An 18007-nucleotide genomic window follows, 5' to 3' on the forward strand; every position below is an offset into this window, starting at 1 on the left:
CAGCTTGAGTCCAAAGGAAATGGAAACTGCAGACACTGGGGAAAAGCCCCCATACAGCAGAGCCCTATTTGCAGACAGACTGTCTATGCCCTAAGCTCCTTCAAACAAAGCAGTGGGGGGGGGGGGGGTCCTTGTCTGGACCAGGAGTTAAAATGTTATCTCAGAGCTGAAAACTGCCTTAGAGGACACCTTGTCCAGTTCTGCAGCACCAAGCAAGATTTCCCACAGTGTCATAATGATGATGATGATGATGATGATGATGATGATGATGATAGAGTTTATAGAAGGATTTGAAATTTGCCAAATCATTTAAATACATTAACTCAAATGACCCTCATAATCTAGTAAAGCGACTACGCCTTTGACATTTTGATGAATCTGGATGATATGATGAGTGTGGATGCTCCATATAAAATTACAGATGGAAAGGACCACATCTTCTCATTCTATGCAACCTTTACCCTTGTTCTCCAGTAAATCCCCCCAAAGGGGTCCAACCATTTTGCTGGAGGGCTTCCTCTAAATAGCGTTCCTTTCTTGGGGTTCATATAACCCAAGGGGGAGAGGATAATAAAGTCTAGAATCTACTCCCTCATATATTGAATGAGAGGCTGTCCTTAGGTCAGATACCATTTATAGATGAAGGACTTTCGTGGTGTCCTCCCTGTTGCTCTTCATTGCCCTCCCACCAGATAGCCTCCAACCTACTCTATGTGTATGTGTATATTTCTCTGTCTAGTGTGCACCAATTACTTGCTATTTTTCCCATTAAAATGTAAACTCCCTGAGAACAGGAACTATTTTTGTCCTTCTTTGTAGCCCCAGCTCAACAGGTATCTGGTGCAAAGTAGGGACCTAATAAATGCTACATGATAAAATGATTTGCCTACAGTCACACATCCCAGAGGGAATCACAAAATAGTCCTTAAATGAGTGGATTCTGCAAGCAACTCTCTAAATGAAATCACTTAATTTCCCACCCAGTTTTACCAACCTATGATGAAGCTTCTTCAATGATAGGGAATCCCTCTGACCCTCAAACATTAAGCCTTTCTGCTTTTAGATCCCTCTTTTGTTATTTTTTTTCAAATTCCCATCAAGCAACCTCTCTGCAACATCCCCTCCCAGGTCAAGTTGAACAGCTAAGTCATTTTACAGAGGACAAATGTTTGAAGAATTACATCATCAAAAAGTCCAGGAAGAGATAAGACCCCAAAGGTCATCAAATCTATCCCCCTTATTTTTCAGATGAGGGAGCTAAGACCCAAAGAAGAATTGCATTGTCCTGGGTCACACAGATGGCACATATGGATCTTCTGAGTCAAATCCAACACTCCCCCCCCCTTTTGTTAAATGTCTCTAGTCTTGTCATCTGTTCTGGTACAAAGAGGAGATCCCTTCCCCATCCTGGTCCTCCCTTGTTACCTTTCACTGGGGCAGAGTGGGCCTATTCTGCAGCCAGGGCCTCCTTGAGGCTGTTCAGGGGAATATGGGTGTCCACTGGGGCCCCACATCTGGAAAAAGAGATGAAAAAGGGGGGTGAGTGGGGCATTGACCTCCAACTCCCATGGGACTCCTCTCTCAAGGTCTCAATGTGGACTTCAGAGAATGGAAGCAGAATCCAGGGGAAGAAGAGGCACATCCCTTCCCCTTTGGGGTGCTGGAAGAAGAAAAGGAAGAGTGGGGGAGATATGCAGGAAGGACTGAGAGGAAAGTGGAAATTTCAGAAGAGGCTTTGCCCCACAGAATAAGATCTAGGGAGAAGAGAGAAAGACAGACAGGGGGAGTGCTGGGGCATGGTCCCTAGAGATCCAGACCAGGGAAGTGAAGGATGAGTTTGGGAATGAGGGAGCCTGGGGAAGGAGAGGGAGGAGGAATGGTTTGGGAAGAATTGGGTGGAAGGGGCCCTGGACTGTATTGGAGGGAAGGAGCTAAGGGGGAGAGCAGGGCATGGAGAGAGGACTGGGCATCTTCAGGAGAGCAGGAGAGGAAATGCAGGAAGGGAAGGGGCAAGTATGGGAGAGGTCTCAGAAAGTGGGGGGAGGATCTGGGGGGAGGGACTCTAGGAGGTGGTAGGGTAAGATATGGAAAGGTGGAAATTGGGGGTGCGGCCTAAGGGGGAAGAGGGAAAGGGGTTAGGAGGAAGGGGGAAGGCTTCCCCAGCGGTGGAGGAAAGTGGAGAGATAGGCATTGGGATTTGGGGGTGGGGGAGGCCCCTTGGAAGCATGAAAAGGAGATCAAGAAGAGAGGGAGGCAGTCATGGAGGAAGGGTCTCAGCCTCCCAGTTAGGGAGACTCGGAAAGGAAGGGACCCCGGGAGCCTGGTGCCACTCAGAAGTGGAGAAAGGATGGGGGGGGGGGGGCGAAAGGCTAGAGAGGGAGGGGCCATGGAAGCTGGGGGCGGGGAGCAGGCGAGGGGGCGGGGCCATGGAAGCTGGGGGCGGGGAGCAGGCGAGGGGGAGGGGCCATGGAAGCTGGGGGCGGGGAGCAGGCGAGGGGCGGGGCCATGGAAGCTGGGGGCGGGGAGCAGGGGAGGGGTCACGTGGGTGCAGGCAGGGGCGGTGGGCCCCACCCTAAGGAGAGAGGGTAGGGGGTGTGCCAGGCGGCATTCCCGGGCCCCAGTACCCTCCTGCGGCGCCCCCCGTCTCCCGAGCTGCGGACTGGCTCGAGCTTCCCTCCAGCAGCGTCCTTCCCCCAGATCGCTGCCCGGGAGCGGGCGCGAGACCCCGGGACGGACTGGGCAGGGCCTGGGCAGGGGGAGGGGAGCGGGGAAAGCTGCCCCGCGCACGCGCACCCGGCCCTGCGGCGTGGGCCCCCCCCGGGCCCCGGAACCTAGCGCGTGCCGTGCAGCCAGGGTGGCCGCCTTCGTCCTCTCGTTGCCGCCTCGCGGGGCTTCGGCGCGCCCGCCCGGCTGGCCAATCACGCGCCGCCTCGCCGCCTCGGCCCCGCCCCCGCCGCCTGCGGCAGGCCTCGAGCTTCTCGCACTTCCCGCGCTTCGCAATCTCTGCCCCGATTGGCCGGAAGCCGGCCCGGCCCCGCCCCTCTCGCCCCCTCCAGCCTCTGGGCTCTCTCTCCCCCAGGTGCTTTCCCGCTCTTCCTCGGAGGCCCCGCCTTCGTGAGGGGCCGGCTTCTGCCCTCCCCCCACTTCACATCGAGGCTCCGCCTCTCCCCGCCCCCCAATTCCCTCCAATTATCAACTGTCAACTGTCGGCCTTAACGGCCCTGCCGGGGGGCGGGGCTTGGGCAAGCCATGAGGCCCCCCCCCCCCCCGGGGGCCCGCGGTCCCTCCCTTACCTTCATGGGCGCCCACCTCCTCACTTCCCAATCCCTTCCCTGGCCTGCCCACTGCATTCACCGCCTCATTAAAGAGAGAGGAGAGCTTGGAGGCCATGTTGGCCCTCGCTTTCCACGCGGGGAAACTGAGGCACCGCAACGTGGACGTCCATCTCTCGTTTCCCACCCCCAGTCCCGGAAGGCCGTCGCGGCCCGGCCCTGGGGGAGCAAACCATCCCTGAGGGATGGACGAGCCGCCCTGGGTAGATGGAGGTGGCAGAATCGGGGAGGGGTCCTCCAGTGGGAACGATCACATGACGGGGTGCCACGGACACTGAGCTGGGAGTCGGGAGGCCCAGGCCAATCAGAAGCCTTAGGGGTGTGGGGAGGGGAACGGGGAGGGTGGCATGGCCCTGCTTCCAGAGAGGCTCTTCCTGCCGCCTCGCTCTGTTGCTTGGCAACGGTAGGCGCTGGTCCTGCCCTGAGCCGGAGGCTTAGCAGCCTCTGTGGTAAGTCTGGGCCGATGGTTAGTGACCAGATTCGCATTCGGCTCTGATTCTGATTCTCAATTCTCCTCATTCAAAAATTAGACCCCATCGGCTCTGCTCCTTCGTTTTGCAAGTGGGGTAATCGAGGCAAAGAAAATAGACCTTAAGTTAAATGAATGAGGGAGCAGCTGGGTGGCATAATATTCAGAAGAACCTGAGTTCAAATTCAGCCTCAGACATTTAATAATTACCTAGCTGTGTGACTTTGGGCACATCATAACCCCATTGCCTTGCAAAATACATTATATATATATTGAGTAAGCATTACTATGTGGAAAGGGCTAGGGAGAGACAAATAGAAAAGAATCCCTACTTTCAAAGAGCTCACGTTCTCTGGGGGAAGACAATATACATGGAATGTTTCAGCAGAAGGTTTCAATCAAGCTGAAAGTTCCCATAGTTCTTAAAGAGCAGGAGCAAAACAAATGTTCTAACCTCTTCTCTAACTTCATTTCCACTAAGAAAATTATATCGCTTTCTGATGTTGAACTGTTTAAAATAGATAATATAAAAATTTAATGTCTTAATACTATATTTCTGATCAAAATTTGGCTTCTCAGCCTCAAATTGGAGTTTGTAAATCTGAATGTTAACCTCTGCCAGGCTCCTCAAGGTGTGTCTCTCCAGATTCTGTCTGTTTGAAGCAATCTGATCTACCTCTAACTGTATCTACAAATTTGTCTTACCAGTTGTGTAAACAATCAGAAAAAAGACCATCCTGAGAAAGCAGGAAATTAGTCTGATTCTCTATAAGAGACTAAATAAATTCTTATACTTAATGACATTTTGGAAAGAGAGAAATCCCATTGTTATGTATGTCTAAATCATATCTCTCATAACATAAAATATCAGATCAGAATGGGAGTAGTCCTGCTGCTAATTGGATCTCTGTCAGTTCTGACATAGGGCAGACCTTCTGGATGGACTAGAGAATCATAAAATAATGACATCTTTATATACCAATGTGTAGCCTGATTGCTTGGCCACCAAAAGTTTATGATTCTTTGTAAAATTTCTACTAACATTTCCCTCATTACGCTCTTGATGGATATCTTTAATGTTGTCTTTCACTTATGGGTTTCTAGGTAAGAATAAAACTTCATGGATAACCTTGTTGATATTTCATTTTTAGCCTAAAATAATTAAGGATAATAGTAAATATGTAAATAATAAATCATAGTTTTTAAATCTAAAATAAAACAAAAGAAAATTAGTTTAGACATGAAGCATATTCTCTAAAATTTACCTATAGCTCATAGTCATTATGAAAATGAGACCATTCTGAGAAAAGTGATTTATACATAAAAGAATAAGGAAATCATTACCTTTTTTGGAGGCCAGTCTATTAAGTTTCACAATTGCTTCTCCAAAACTTTCATTATTATATGTTACCTTGCCTAAAGGAAGATGCATAGTGATCTCTCACTTGGATTAATGTGTAACAAAGTTTCTGGCTTTCTAGTCATGTCTTTCTGAGACTGTAATTAATGTATGGAGAAATAACATTCTATACTAACAATAGTAAGAAATCAGATTATTTTTTGTAAGGCAAATGGGGTTAAGTGGCTTGCCCAAGGCCACACAGCTAGGTAATTATTAAGTGTCTGAGACAAGGCCGCCCCTAGAAATCAGATTTTTTTTAAACCAGGAATATGGGTTTGAAAACTTATTAAACATTGACACTGTATTCTAAAGAGGCAGTGAGTACGTAAGTACCTGTTGTGAAAAGAACTCAAAGAAAGCCCCTACTTTGTGCTAAATATTATAGAAAGAGGGGTGGCTAGGTGGTGCAGTGGATAGAGCACCCGCCCTGGAATCAGGAGGACCTGGGTTCAAATGCGACCTCAGACACCTAATAATTACCTAGCTGTGTGGCCTTGGACTAGCCACTTAACCCCATTTGCCTTGCAACCCCTCACTCAAAAAAAAAAAAGTAAAAATCAGTCCCTGCCCTTAAGAATTTGATGGCCTAATGATGAAGAGAACTTTGTAAACAATATCCATAGAGGAAAGTCTCAATGGAATCTCAGGTGGAAGACTTAAGGCATTAAGGGACCTTGGAAAAGGCTTCTTGTAAAGATGGGACAGGGATGGGGGGGTGGGGCGTGTATTCCAATCCGATGGACAGTCAGGGAGTTGGAATGTCATGTGCCAGGAAAAGCCAGAAAGGTTGTCGGGTCATTCGATTTCCGAGTCTGGGGAGGTGTGGTCAGGGAAGTCCGGGAGATGAAGATTATAGATTCCCAAGAGGAAGGGTTGCAGCCTGGCAGACAAGTCTTGTGTCATTTTGTCTTCTCATCTTCAGCACCTAGGATAGTTCCTGGCGCATATTCGACGGCCCTGTCCTTGGATCTGGAAGGCTGGGGGGAAGGCCTGTGGTCCGGTGCCTCACTGCGGGGTTCATTCACAGCCCAAGTTCCAGGGAGAGAGGAGTCTGGCCAAAATGGCGGCCTGGGCACTACAGTTCCCATAGAAGATCGCGGCTCCGCGCGCCGGCCTTCCCAACAGAGTGGCCTTCTGGGACATGGAGTTCCTCCCTCCCCTCCGCCCTTCCGTACCCTCCGACCCCGCGCCGAACTACAACTCCCAGCGTGCTCCGCAGCGGGAACCCGGAAGTGGAGGCAGGAGGGCGAGTGAGTGGAGTGAGTGGAGTGAGTGAGTGGGGGGAGCCCCTGGCGCGGAGCGACCTGCGGGCGCCCGGAGCGGGTAAGGCCGAGGGGGGGAATGGGAGAAGGCGGGCAGGGGCGGCCCAGGGGCGGGCGCGGGGCGCGTCCCCGCTCGGAAACCGGGCGGGGGGGCGGGGCACCTGGGGGAGGGGAGGGGAGACAGGTGGGAGGAAGGGGCCCCACTCCTGCCCCGCCCCAGTCCAGGGGGCCTGACCCCGGGGGGTGGGGGACCCGCCCCCCCCCAGCCCGTCGTCACCCCCTCGGCTGACCCCTCTCCGGCCTGTGCAAGGAGGGGCGGGCATCTGTGGCCTCAGTTTCCCCATCAGTAGGAGGAGGGGCAGGTGTGTTTGAATGAAGTCAAGGCCCCCGAGGGCCTCCAGAGCTTGGGAGGTCCCCCGGCCCATCAGCACCCCATCCTTGGTCTGGGACCAGCCCGCAGCGTCCGGCCACCTTGTGAGGTCCCCCGGGCCCAAGGGAGTTCAGGGAACCACAGAACCCGGAGGGTCCGCCGAGATCGGGGTCCACGATGGGAGCCCCCTTAGAACAGGCCGGTGGGAGCCTGAAGGGAGCCCAGAACATCCTCAGAGCGTGGACTTGCAGTCCGGATTGACCTCAGAGCTTGGAATGGCAGAGCTGCAAAGGGCCACAGAACCAGGAATGTTGTGGGGGGAAGAGATCTTGAAACAGGCCATGTCACAACAGTAAAGAACCCGGACCTTCTGAGCTGGGAAGGGCCTTAGAACATGGGATGTCAGAGCGAGAACCTTAGACTGTGGGGTTGTCAGAGCTGGGAAGGATCTTAGAACATGGGATGCAGAGTGAGGAGAACCTTAGAACCTGGGATGTCAGAGCTGGGAAGGATGTAGAATGTGGGATGCAGAGCGAGGAGAACCTTAGAGCCTGGGATGTCAGAGCTGGGAAGGATGTAGAATGTGGGATGCAGAGCGAGGAGAACCTTAGACTGTGGGGTGTCAGAGCTGGGAAGGCTCTTAAAACGTGGGGTGCAGAGCTAGGAGGACCTTAGAACCTGGGATGTCAGAGCTGGGAAGGATCTTAGAACATGGGATGCAGAGCTAGGAAGACCTTAGAACCTGGGATGTCAGAGCTGGGAAGGATCTTAGAACCTGGGATGCAGAGCAAGGAGAACCTTAGAACCTGGGATGTCAGAGCTGGGAAAGATGTAGAATGTGGGATGCAGAGCGAGGAGAACCTTAGACTGTGGGGTGTCAGAGCTGGGAAAGATGTAGAATGTGGGATGCAGAGCGAGGAGAACCTTAGAACCTGGGATGTCAGAGCTGGGAAAGATGTAGAATGTGGGATGCAGAGCGAGGAGAACCTTAGACTGTGGGGTGTCAGAGCTGGGAAAGATGTAGAATGTGGGATGCAGAGCGAGGAGAACCTTAGAACCTGGGATGTCAGAGCTGGGAAAGATGTAGAATGTGGGATGCAGAGCGAGGAGAACCTTAGACTGTGGGGTGTCAGAGCTGGGAAAGATGTAGAATGTGGGATGCAGAGCGAGGAGAACCTTAGAACCTGGGATGTCAGAGCTGGGAAGGATGTAGAATGTGGGATGCAGAGCGAGGAGAACCTTAGACTGTGGGATGTCAGAGCTGGGAAGGCTCTTAAAACGTGGGGTGCAGAGCTAGGAGGACCTTAGAACCTGGGATGTCAGAGCTGGGAAGGATCTTAGAACATGGGATGCAGAGCTAGGAAGACCTTAGAACCTGGGATGTCAGAGCTGGGAAGGATATAGAATGTGGGATGCAGAGCAAGGAGAACCTTAGACCATGGGGTGTCAGAGCTAGGAAGGATCTTAGAACATGGGATGCAGAGCTAGGAGGACCTTAGAGACCCTCTAGTTTGACCTCTTCATTTTACAGTTGGGGAAACTGATACCCCCAAAGGAGGGGAAGGGCATGAGATTGGGGCTGGGCAAAGCGAATTTTATTCCTAGACAAAGAACTAGTAGTAAGAGACAGCCCGGCCTGACCCAGGTCCTTTATTTCTGCAATCAGAGCTGGGCGTTTTATCTGGGTGTCAGCCTCTCAACTTTCATGCCCCTGAGGAGCCCCATCAAGATGAAATCTGGGGACTAAGGACAAAAGGGTCTCTGTGCCCCTGCTCTGGTGCCTGAGCAGAAGATGTAGTGAAGAGCCCTGAGATGGGAGGCAGATCCCCCCCACCCAGCCCACTCCCAGCTCTGCTGTGTGTGTGTGTTGGGGGGAGGGTGGGTGCTGGGGAAAAGGCACATAGATGGCCTTTGACAAATTCCAGTCCCATTGCTCTGGACCTCAGTGTTTTCATCCGTAAAATGGAGGCCCTGTAGTTGAGTGACCATCTGAATGTTTGTGGATGATGAGCACCTTCTCTTCCTCACCTCTTCTCTTTGACTCCAACTCCCCTTAGAAGTTAAGGAGAAGTGAATGAGACCTGGTCCCTGCCCTCGGGGTGCACAGTGTGAGGGCAGTAGAGGTGTTAGTACCGGTGGCTCCCACTGCTTCTGGACAAAGGGCAGCGGACCTGAGGCTGGAGAGAGAAGCCTTGCATGCCAGCTTCAGAAGTTAGCCCTTCAGGATCGGGGGTTCACCTCCCTGGCCTGGCAGCTCCGCCTGCCATCAAACTCCATTTAAAAACGTAAACAACAAACAGCTGATATTTCTGCAACCCTTTCAGGACCGCCCTTGTCCAACGCAGCCGCTGTTATTATTTTGCCCATTTTACAGGTGGGGAAACTGAGGTTCAGAGGCGAGGTGACTTGCCCCCGGGGCCGGTGGGTGGTGCCGCGGTGGGCTTCTAGCCTGGGCTGGAGTTAGTGTGACCTTAGCGTGGGCTCCCTGCTGGAAGGCCCAGGAGGGGCAGGAAGGCTCCGGGGGCTCCGAACCCGGGGCTCCGCCGACCGCCCTGGCCAGAGGGGCTGCCCGCGGCGGGTGGGGGCGTGGAGCTCCGCGGCTCCCTGGCCCTCTGGACCCCGGGGCCCCGGGGGGCGGGGCGGAATAGATTGGAGGAGGCTGGGGGCCCCGGTTTTCCGGGGCGCAGGCGGAACCCCCTGTAACTCTGGCCGCCGTTCCTTCGGAGCCTCTTCCAGGGCCGGCCTGGCGCTTTAAATCCCGCCCTGTCGGCGGCGCGGGGGCGGCGGGGAGGCGGGGTTCGGGGAGCCGGGACCCGCGTCCATCCCCCCCTCCGCGCGGGAGAGCCGAGCTGAGGCCGGGCCGGGCCGCGCGTGCGCCCCGGGGAGGGGGAGCCTCTCACCCCGGCCCCGCCCCGTCGCCGAGGGCCATCCATATATGGGCATGGCCCCGAAAGGCGGCCTCTGATTGGGCCAAGCCGTCATGCGCGAGGCTGTCAACAAAGGGGCGGGGGTGGGGGCTGCGCGGTGGCGCCCCCCCTTCACTAGAAGGCTGGGCCGGAGCCGGGGCGCCTGGAGAGCGAGGGGGCGTGGCCTCCTCCCACCCGCTGTTCGTGGCGCATGCGCTCTGACTTCCCACGCTCCTGCCTTCCCTGTGGAGTGGACCTTGAAGGTGGCCGGGGCTGCGGACCCGGAGGCCTCCTGCGGGACCATGGGGAGGGGGCTGCAGGCCGCTGTCTAGCTGAGTGACCTTGGGCAAGTCATTGCTTCTCCGGGCCTCAGTTTGCGCCTCTCTAAAATAAAGGATTGCACTGGGGTGACCTCCAGGGGCTCCGCCAGCACTTCATGTGTCTGCCTCCTCTTGGGGAGGAGCCTGGGTGAAAGGACAGTCGTGGGGGTGGATGTGAGTCTGGGAGTCCGGGAGAGGGGGCCCGCCGTGGGGGTGCTGCTGGACAATAGGCCCGGGAGAAAAGAGGCCTGACCCAAACCCCAGGACAAGAGCCTATATGGGACAGCAGCCACGGCTCTGCAACCCAGTGCCTTTCCCTTCCCTCTCGGGCCTCAGTTTCCTCCTGTGCAGAATGAGTTGCACCCCAGTATCTTACATTATCCAGCTCCAAGAGCCTTAAGTATTTCCTCTCCTTCTGGCCAGTGGGTCCTGGCAGCATCCATAGCTTTGGACCGTGCTGTACATTCTTGTTTCTGAGTTGATGGAGTGTACTGGGTACAGTGAACTAAAAGAGGGGTGTGGGGAGGGAGCGGCCAAAGGGTCCATGGTCCGCCAAAGGGACCTGGAAGCAAGAGAGCCCTGAGGAGCCATTTGCTTAGTGACTTGGCCAAAGCATCCACTCGTCAATGTTTTTCCCTTCTGAAGGGGGATCACAAAATGTATGCCAGCACTCCTCCCAGCTCTAAATCTAGGATCCCAGAGCCTAGTGTGTTCTAGTGATCCTCCTGGCTTTTGTTCCAGTGACCACAGACACACCAGTACCTGAATACCCACTCTAGCTTCCCAAAGTGCCCAGCCCCTCTCTGAAGATCTCCAAGGACAGGAAAAGCATTGAGTCTTAGCTTTATCTGAAAGTCCAGTCCCTCTTCTGAAGATATTCCTCCCTCCCCAAGTCCCCCTCCCCGTCAGCCTTCTTTTCTCCATTTAAACATTCCCAGTTCTTTCAGCTCAGCCTCATGTGGCCTGATCATTTGGTCAGCCCCCTAAATTGCTATGATGTGCAGCCTCTCCATACAGTTCTTAGAAATCTATAGTAAGAACCATGGGGTGATCCTAGGTGTAGCTATCAATTGAGGCAAAACAGGGACCCAAAGGGTGAAAGGGGCAAAGAAAAGGGGAGCAAGCCCCTCCTCATCCTACAAATGTTAGTTTCCCTTACACCCATCTACTTGTCCGTCTTGGCTCCATATGTTCTAAGGTTCTACATGGCTCCAGTTCTCTTCATTTTGCGACACTGATTCAGTTTCTTAATTAACAAACCCCACCAAACCACTAGGTTCTCTCTACACCTGCTAGCAGATGCCTCTGTCTGTCTTCACTTCCACAGGTGGCTCTGGGCGCCTTCATCTCCAGCCGCCAGCTCTTCAGTATGTGGTGACCTTCATCAGGCCCAACAGCCATGGACCCCAGCAGCCTCTCTCCAGTCCAGCTGTGGTGCCCTCGGCCCTTTGGTACCTATTCTCAGAATCAGCCCCGTTCAGCGGCCCCCTCAGCCCGCAAGCCTCCACCTCCCCCCTCCTGCCCCGAGCAGGGGAGTGGGAGCAGCATCAGCACTGGAGATGGCCTGGCCCGATCAGAGAACACACCTCCAGCCCCCACAGCCCCAACTGCTCCTCTGCTTTCCACCGCTCCCGGAGAGGAGGGCCGGGTCCTATTGGACACCTGGTACGTCATCAAGCCAGGCAACACCAAGGAGAAAGTGGCCTTTTTTGTGGCCCACCAGTGTGGTGGGGGGGCCAGCCGGGCCAACGCAGGGAAGGTCAAGGGCCACTGGGGCAGCGACAGTTCCAAGGCCAAGCGGAGACGCCGCTGTCTTGATTCCACCAAGCCCCGCCCCAGCCCCGGCAAGCCACCCGATGTCGGGGGAGAGGAGGACCCTCGGCTACCTGTTTCTGCTGAGACAGTTGCCGGTGCCCCTGAGGACGTGGACCTGCTCTCGGTGGCTGAGATGGTGGCCCTGGTGGAGCAGAGAGCAGCCCTGGCCTTGCAGAGCTATCCACGCGCCGGTGCCCCAACCCCCGTGGTGTTTGTGTCAGCAGCTGAGCAGGGGGCCCAGGGCCCGGGTGGGGAGCGGAGACCCGGTAGTGACTGCAGTCGCGTGGCTGAAGCTGTGGCCCATTTTGAGGCTCGGCGAGATGGGCCACGCAAGGAGGAGGTGCGCGCCGCGGATGGGAGCCGAGGTGGAGGCTCTGGCGAGGTGCGCATTGCCTTCCGCATTTCCAGCGGCCGGGAGCCCCGCTCCCCCGAAGGCGGCCAGCCAGGGGCGGGCTCCGGCGGGCGGCCAGGGTGTGCCTATGCCGGAGGCCCGGGCCCCAGTGGTCGGGTGCAGGACAAGATCACCTGTGACCTGTACCAGCTCATCAGCCCGTCCCGGGATGCCCTGCCCAGCAACGTGGACTTCCTGCTGGCCCGGGCTGACGAGGCTGGTGATGCTGAGCCGGCCGGAGCCACCCGCGCTGAGGGGCCCCTGGAGCGAGCTGTGGGTGATAAGCCCCCAGCCCCGCCCCCACCACCCGCTGGGGGCCGAGAGTGTGGGGGAGCTGGTGCCGCGGGCTTCCACGTAGATGTGGTGGTCACCGGCGTGGTGGACGAGTGTGTCTTCTTTGGCAAGGATGGTGCTAAGACTGTGAAGGAGGAGACCGTGTGCCTGACAGTCAGCCCTGAGGAGCCGCCGCCTCCGGGGCAGCTCTTCCTGTTGCCCAGTAGAGGGGAGCCTGCTCCAGAGGCACCCGCAGCCCCTGAGGCACCTGCAGCCCCCACGCCCGAGGGCAGCGAGCCCGAGGCTGCGGGGCCTGCCTCCTCAGATGCCTCCCTCTGCCGCCTCTACCACCACGTCTCCCACGACTTCTTGGAGATCCGCTTTAAGATCCAGCGCCTGCTGGAGCCTCGCCAGTACATGCTGCTGCTGCCGGACCACGTCCTGGTGAAGATCTTCGGCTACCTGCCCACCCGGGCCCTGGCTGCCCTCAAGTGCACCTGCCACTACTTCAAGTGTGTCATCGAGACCTTTGGTGTCCAGGCCACGGACTCACGCTGGAGCCGCCACCCACTCTACCGTGATGACCCCTGCAAGCAGTGCCGCAAGTGCTACGAGAAGGGCGACGTGTCACTGTGCCGCTGGCACCCCAAGCCCTACCACCACGACCTGCCCTATGGCCGCTCCTATTGGATGTGCTGCCGTCGGCCCGACAAGGACACACCGGGCTGCAGGCTGGGCCTGCACGATAACAACTGGGTGCTGCCCTGCCACACGTTGGCGGGCTCTCGGCCTGGTCGGGAGGACACCAGGTGAAGGGGGGGGAGGGGGAGGGAGTGCCCACCCCCCCCCTCCCAGGCCCTCCCGATTGATTTTTGGCTTACCCCTCCTCCAAAAAAAACCACAACAAAACCAGTTGGTAGCCAATCAAAAGGGGAATTGAAGAGCCTACCTGAGACCTCCCCCTTTGATTGGCTCTTTGTCACCAAGACCCACTCTCATAAACACACGGATTCTCCTTTCCCTAAAGTCTTTTGGGGTCCTGGATTGGAGAAGGGCATCTCAGAATAATATGTTGTCTTCATCTCAGCCCCCCTCTACCCCTCTCCTTCTCTGATCTGGACTCACCAGAGGGGGTTGGTGCTGGGGTATGAACTGGGGCCCTGTCCCTTTTCAGTCTCTCCCCCAAGGTCCCTACCAGCAGAGAGCAGACTGAGGCCTTGTCCGGCCCTCAACACCCCCCATCTGTCCGTCCCCACTATCCCTCACTTTTACCTCTCTAACGCTTTCCCTCCTGTTTCTCCTGCACCCCCTCCCCAGACTGCTTATTATCCTCACTGGCCTTCATGTCCACTCCTGGACGGTTCCAGACCACTAGATCGCTCGCCTACACGCTGCCCTCCCTTCCTCTCATGTTTCTCTCCAGTCTCTGGAAGAAACATTAGCAGCATCTTCTGCAAAATCTCTCATCCATAATCCTTCCCCTAACTCTTCCTTGGGGTAGGGAGGAGGTAAGAAAAATTTCTTTTTAAAAGATTTGAATCCATTTACCCTTCACCACACAGTTTAAAGCAACCCCCGATCCCAAAGCTGTGAATCCTTTCTGAGTGGTGGGAACCCTACGTTGGAATTTCTGGGTTTCCCACTTCAACTCTGAGGAAACTTGGGGGGCCTGGTCCTCTCTTTGCCAGGCTAGGCTTGCTTCCATTTGGCTCCCAGAAGAAAAGCAGACCCCTGGGAGTCCAATCTGGGACAGTCTTAATTTTTTTTTTTGTTTATGTTTCGTGGTGGGTTTTTTTGTTTGTTTGTTTGTTTTTACATTTTTGTGGTTCTGAATGCTTCTCGTGTGGCAGTCTGGCCGGTTTGGGAATCGGCCCTTTCTATAAAACAGCTATTTATAAGCCTGGGCTGGACTGTGTTCAGGGAGAGGGTGGGTGGAAGTATCCTGAAGCCCAATTTCATTTGGGAAGATTAACAACAATAATGAGCAACAATAACATTTTAAGGAGTAGGGTTTTGGAATTTAGAGTTACAAATCATCTACTCCAAATGGCATGTTCTTTCTGCAAAGCTTTTATTATCACAGACTTTGAAAATCTCAGAATCAAGTGCAGATGTGCCCTTCCAATATGAGGACATTCTGCACTGCGAGAGAAAGACAGTCAAGGTTCAGAGAGCATAAGAAATGAGTTACAGTCACCCAGGGTCTGTAATGAGCCCAGTCAGGATTTAAACCCAGGTCTATTGGTAGCAAACCCAGGGTTTTCTTTCACTTATACCCTGGCCCCATTGTTATCTATTACCTAAACTGTGCCCTCAGGGTATCTTCATAGTTCATTCACATCTGTCCCGGGGCCTGAGGATATACAGTGTAGACAAGACACCACATCTGCCCTGACACTCACAGGCTAACAACCCTGAGGGATAAGATACCCAAACTGATAAATGTAAGATATCAAAGATGTATTAGATGGAGTAGAGTGCCTCCAGGGCCACCCTATTGCATGGAACTCTGGGCCTGGAGTTAAAAATCTGTCCTCAGATACTACCTAGCTGTACCACCTGGGCAAGTCACTTCACCCTGTTAAACTCCGTTTCTTCAGCTGTAAAATGAGCTGAAGAAGGAAATGGCAAACCATTCCAGTATCTATAAGAAAAACCCCAATGGAGTCACAGAGAGGCAGATATGACTGCAGACTGACCAAAACCTAGGGCCATATGCAATCAGAAGACCATTGCTTCAGACCTAGGAGGGCCCTAGAGAAGGCTCCTGGTCCATTGTCCTTCCCTTTATGGTTGATGATCCCAAGGTAGTTGTGAGAAGAGTCTTGACTTCATGGCAGAGGAGGGGGCACTGGATTGAAATCTGGGGGAACCTGGGTTTGAATCTAGCCTCTTTGACCTAACTCTTTAGAGAGCATTAACTCTGTCCAAATTTTCTTCTCTCTTCAGTGAGGGAATTGGACAAGATGACTTTGGAGGGACCTTTTTCTTTAAATTCTGCCATCCTCTGATCCATCCTCTGACTTGTCCAAGGTTCTAGATAGAATAAAGGGAAAGGCTGGGACTGCAAGAAAGATCTGACAGTTTACACTGTCCTGTGTGGCACTCCCAACTAGGGGAATCCAGGAAGACTGCACCCAGAACCAGGAGCTTTGGACAGCAACACTAAGCTAGGAAGTACAGTTACCTACTATTAGAAAGCAACTGAGGCTCCAGTTAAGTCAGCTGTCCATTGTCAGTCATGTTGCTAACAAGTGTTAAAGACATAGGCAGCTAGGGAACACTGCCCTTGGAATCAGAAAGACTCACCTTCTTGGGTTCAAATCTGGCCTTATAAGAACCTTAAAAACTAATCTAGTTATGTGACCTTGGGCAAGTTACTTCACCCTGTTGACCTCTGTTTCTTTATCTATAAAATAAGTTGGAGCCCTGTCTCTGACAAGAACGTCCCAAATGAGGTCATGAAGAATCAGATCTGTCTGAACTATAACAACAACTGATCTGGGTGGGGCTCAAACAGCTGACATTTATGTTCTAAGAAAATTCCAACTCCTGTGCCCTGTGGATAAGACTGAGTAACTGCCTTCACCATGGTGATCTTGAGATATCAGTGCTGTGGCTAGCTTTTCTAGCCCTATCTCTGTGAAAGATCTGAGATTTTTAATTGGTCCACATTTCCCATTCAGCTGTCCATCAAACAGCATTTCTTAGGCAGTGTTTGCCCAGCACTTTGGTAGAGATACAAAGACATAACCTACATAGGCTACATAAACTACAAGGCTCTGCCTTCAAGGAGCTTGTAGAGTGAATATAGAAAGCTAAACACAAAATATTGTTAGAAATTAAAAATATGAGCTGTCAATTATAAGTAGTATATGCAATAAGCCAACATCTGTGTAGTGTTTTGAGCTGTGCAAAGTAGCCTACAAATATCTCATTTGATCTCACCCAAACCCAAAGAGGGAGGTGCTGCTGTTACCCATATGGTTCAAATGATGAAGCTGAAGCCAAGGAAGATTAAAGGACTTGTCAGGAACCCACAGCTGCCCTTGGAGGCAAAATTCAAACCAAATAAGTTCAGCTTGTTATCCATATGGCACCTAATTGCCTCTAAATCCTAAAAGAAATAAAATTCTTCATAGTGCCGGGGACAGTTTCTGCCAAGGTAAGAAAGTGTAGGAAGGACTCATGGCCAGTTTGAAGAGAAGTTCTATACATCATATATGTAGGGAATGAACCCTAAAATTATAAGAACCTCAAAAACTAAAGGAAACCTTATCACAATAAAGTAATGAGAAATTTCACAAGGATAACCAAGATGTTACCAAAACGGTGTAAAATAAACAAAGATCAGGCTGAGACACCCTTCTGAGGATAAATAGAAGGAAATGGTGAAATAGGGTTTCACCCTAGGGGTAATCTTCCAAGTATTGGTAGCTCGATCAAATAAAAATGAGACCAGATTAAGCACTTTAGTCCATGGATGTGGAGCTGGACGAGCCTTTATTTTTATAGAAGAGGAGACCAAAGACCAGAGTTAAAGTGGCTTGCCAAGGTCACATGTGTAGGATGAGCATGATTTCAATCCAAGTCCTCTGACATCAGATCTGGTCCTTTTCCCAGAGCAACACATTGCTTTGATGTTTGAATAAATATATGCAAACAGGTGATCCCAAGTCGATGGAATAATTGACTTGGAATTAGGAGGACCTGAATTCAAATTCGGCTTCTGCTACTTACTAGCTGGGTGACTAAGTCACTTTAAGCTGTCTGCCTCATTTTCCTAATCTGTAAAATGAGAATCACACCACCTGCCTCCCAGATGAGGTCATATTTGTAGAACAGACATTTGCAAACCTTCCAGATTATTTGATTGCTATAGTTATGCGGCACCAGAGGGCAGATGCCCCAGAAGTAATGCGTAGCCTCGGGATTGTGGGGTTTCTCCCCCAACTTTGCGGGACTCCGAGCCCGGGCAGGTCGTTCCAGTCCTGGAGACCGGCTGGAGGAGATGGAAACTGGCTTCCGGCACCACCCGAGCTCACAGGCCCTCGGGGCCAAGGCGGAGGGACGATTCCACTGGAGACCCAAGAGCAAAGGAGCCAAGGCCAAGGATTCAGTCTGACCCAGACTTGGGCCGTTCCATCTCCAGTTAAAGGAGGCGCGCCTCCGTGTCCTCCAATCAGGAGCCGGAAGGTTTGGGAGGCGTGTCCTCTGCGGAACCAATGAGAGTCACCCTCCTTGGGGGCGTGGCCAATCATCCCCAGGTAGGCTCTTCTCTGGGCGGTAGCAGGTTCCCGGGAGGCCTTCAGTGGGCGTGGCTTCCAAGGAGCCAATCCTCCTGGTGCCGCCGAAGGAGGCGGGAGGGGGCGTGTCTCCTGTGAGCGGGTCGAGGCCTCCCATTGGTCGGGACCGCTACTCAGCCGGAGCTCATTGGCCGAGTGATTTAGAGAGGGGCGTGGCGTGA

General features: G+C 53.4%; 2 protein-coding genes across 5 annotated transcripts in view; one reads left to right on the forward strand and one right to left on the reverse strand.

Annotated features, from left to right (window-relative positions):
* The window catches only part of MEIOSIN (meiosis initiator), a 25363-nt gene extending 22064 nt beyond the window's left edge, over nucleotides 1-3299 (reverse strand). Inside the window, exons 1-3 of the mRNA XM_074217414.1 lie at nucleotides 3294-3299; nucleotides 2572-3183; nucleotides 1426-1514 (exon numbers count right to left, since the gene is read on the reverse strand). Of these exons, the coding sequence (XP_074073515.1) occupies nucleotides 1426-1514; nucleotides 2572-3183; nucleotides 3294-3299 (707 nt within the window). The remainder of the gene's footprint in view (nucleotides 1-1425; nucleotides 1515-2571; nucleotides 3184-3293) is intronic.
* A 3098-nt stretch (nucleotides 3300-6397) lies between these two features.
* FBXO46 (F-box protein 46) lies at nucleotides 6398-17923 on the forward strand. Of its 4 annotated transcripts, none has more exons than XM_074219266.1 (2): nucleotides 6398-6453; nucleotides 11389-17923. In XM_074219266.1, the coding sequence occupies exon 2, from the start codon at nucleotides 11461-11463 to the stop codon at nucleotides 13351-13353; it is 1893 nt and encodes a 630-aa protein (XP_074075367.1). In that variant the 5' UTR covers nucleotides 6398-6453; nucleotides 11389-11460; the 3' UTR covers nucleotides 13354-17923. The 4 variants fall into 4 exon arrangements, with proteins under 4 accessions (XP_074075367.1, XP_074075364.1, XP_074075365.1 ...); XM_074219263.1 differs by having other exon boundaries at nucleotides 6429-6526; XM_074219264.1 differs by lacking the exon at nucleotides 6398-6453 and adding an exon at nucleotides 9898-10087.
* The last annotated feature ends 84 nt before the right edge of the window (nucleotides 17924-18007 follow it).

Source organism: Macrotis lagotis, chromosome 1, assembly GCF_037893015.1.
Source record: "Macrotis lagotis isolate mMagLag1 chromosome 1, bilby.v1.9.chrom.fasta, whole genome shotgun sequence".
NCBI classification, from domain to species: Eukaryota; Metazoa; Chordata; class Mammalia; order Peramelemorphia; family Peramelidae; genus Macrotis; species Macrotis lagotis.

Excerpts from the sequence above, each read along its gene's own strand:
- FBXO46 (XM_074219266.1), top strand. The coding sequence starts at position 11,461 with ATGGACCCCAGCAGCCTCTCTCCAGTCCAGCTGTGGTGCCCTCGGCCC.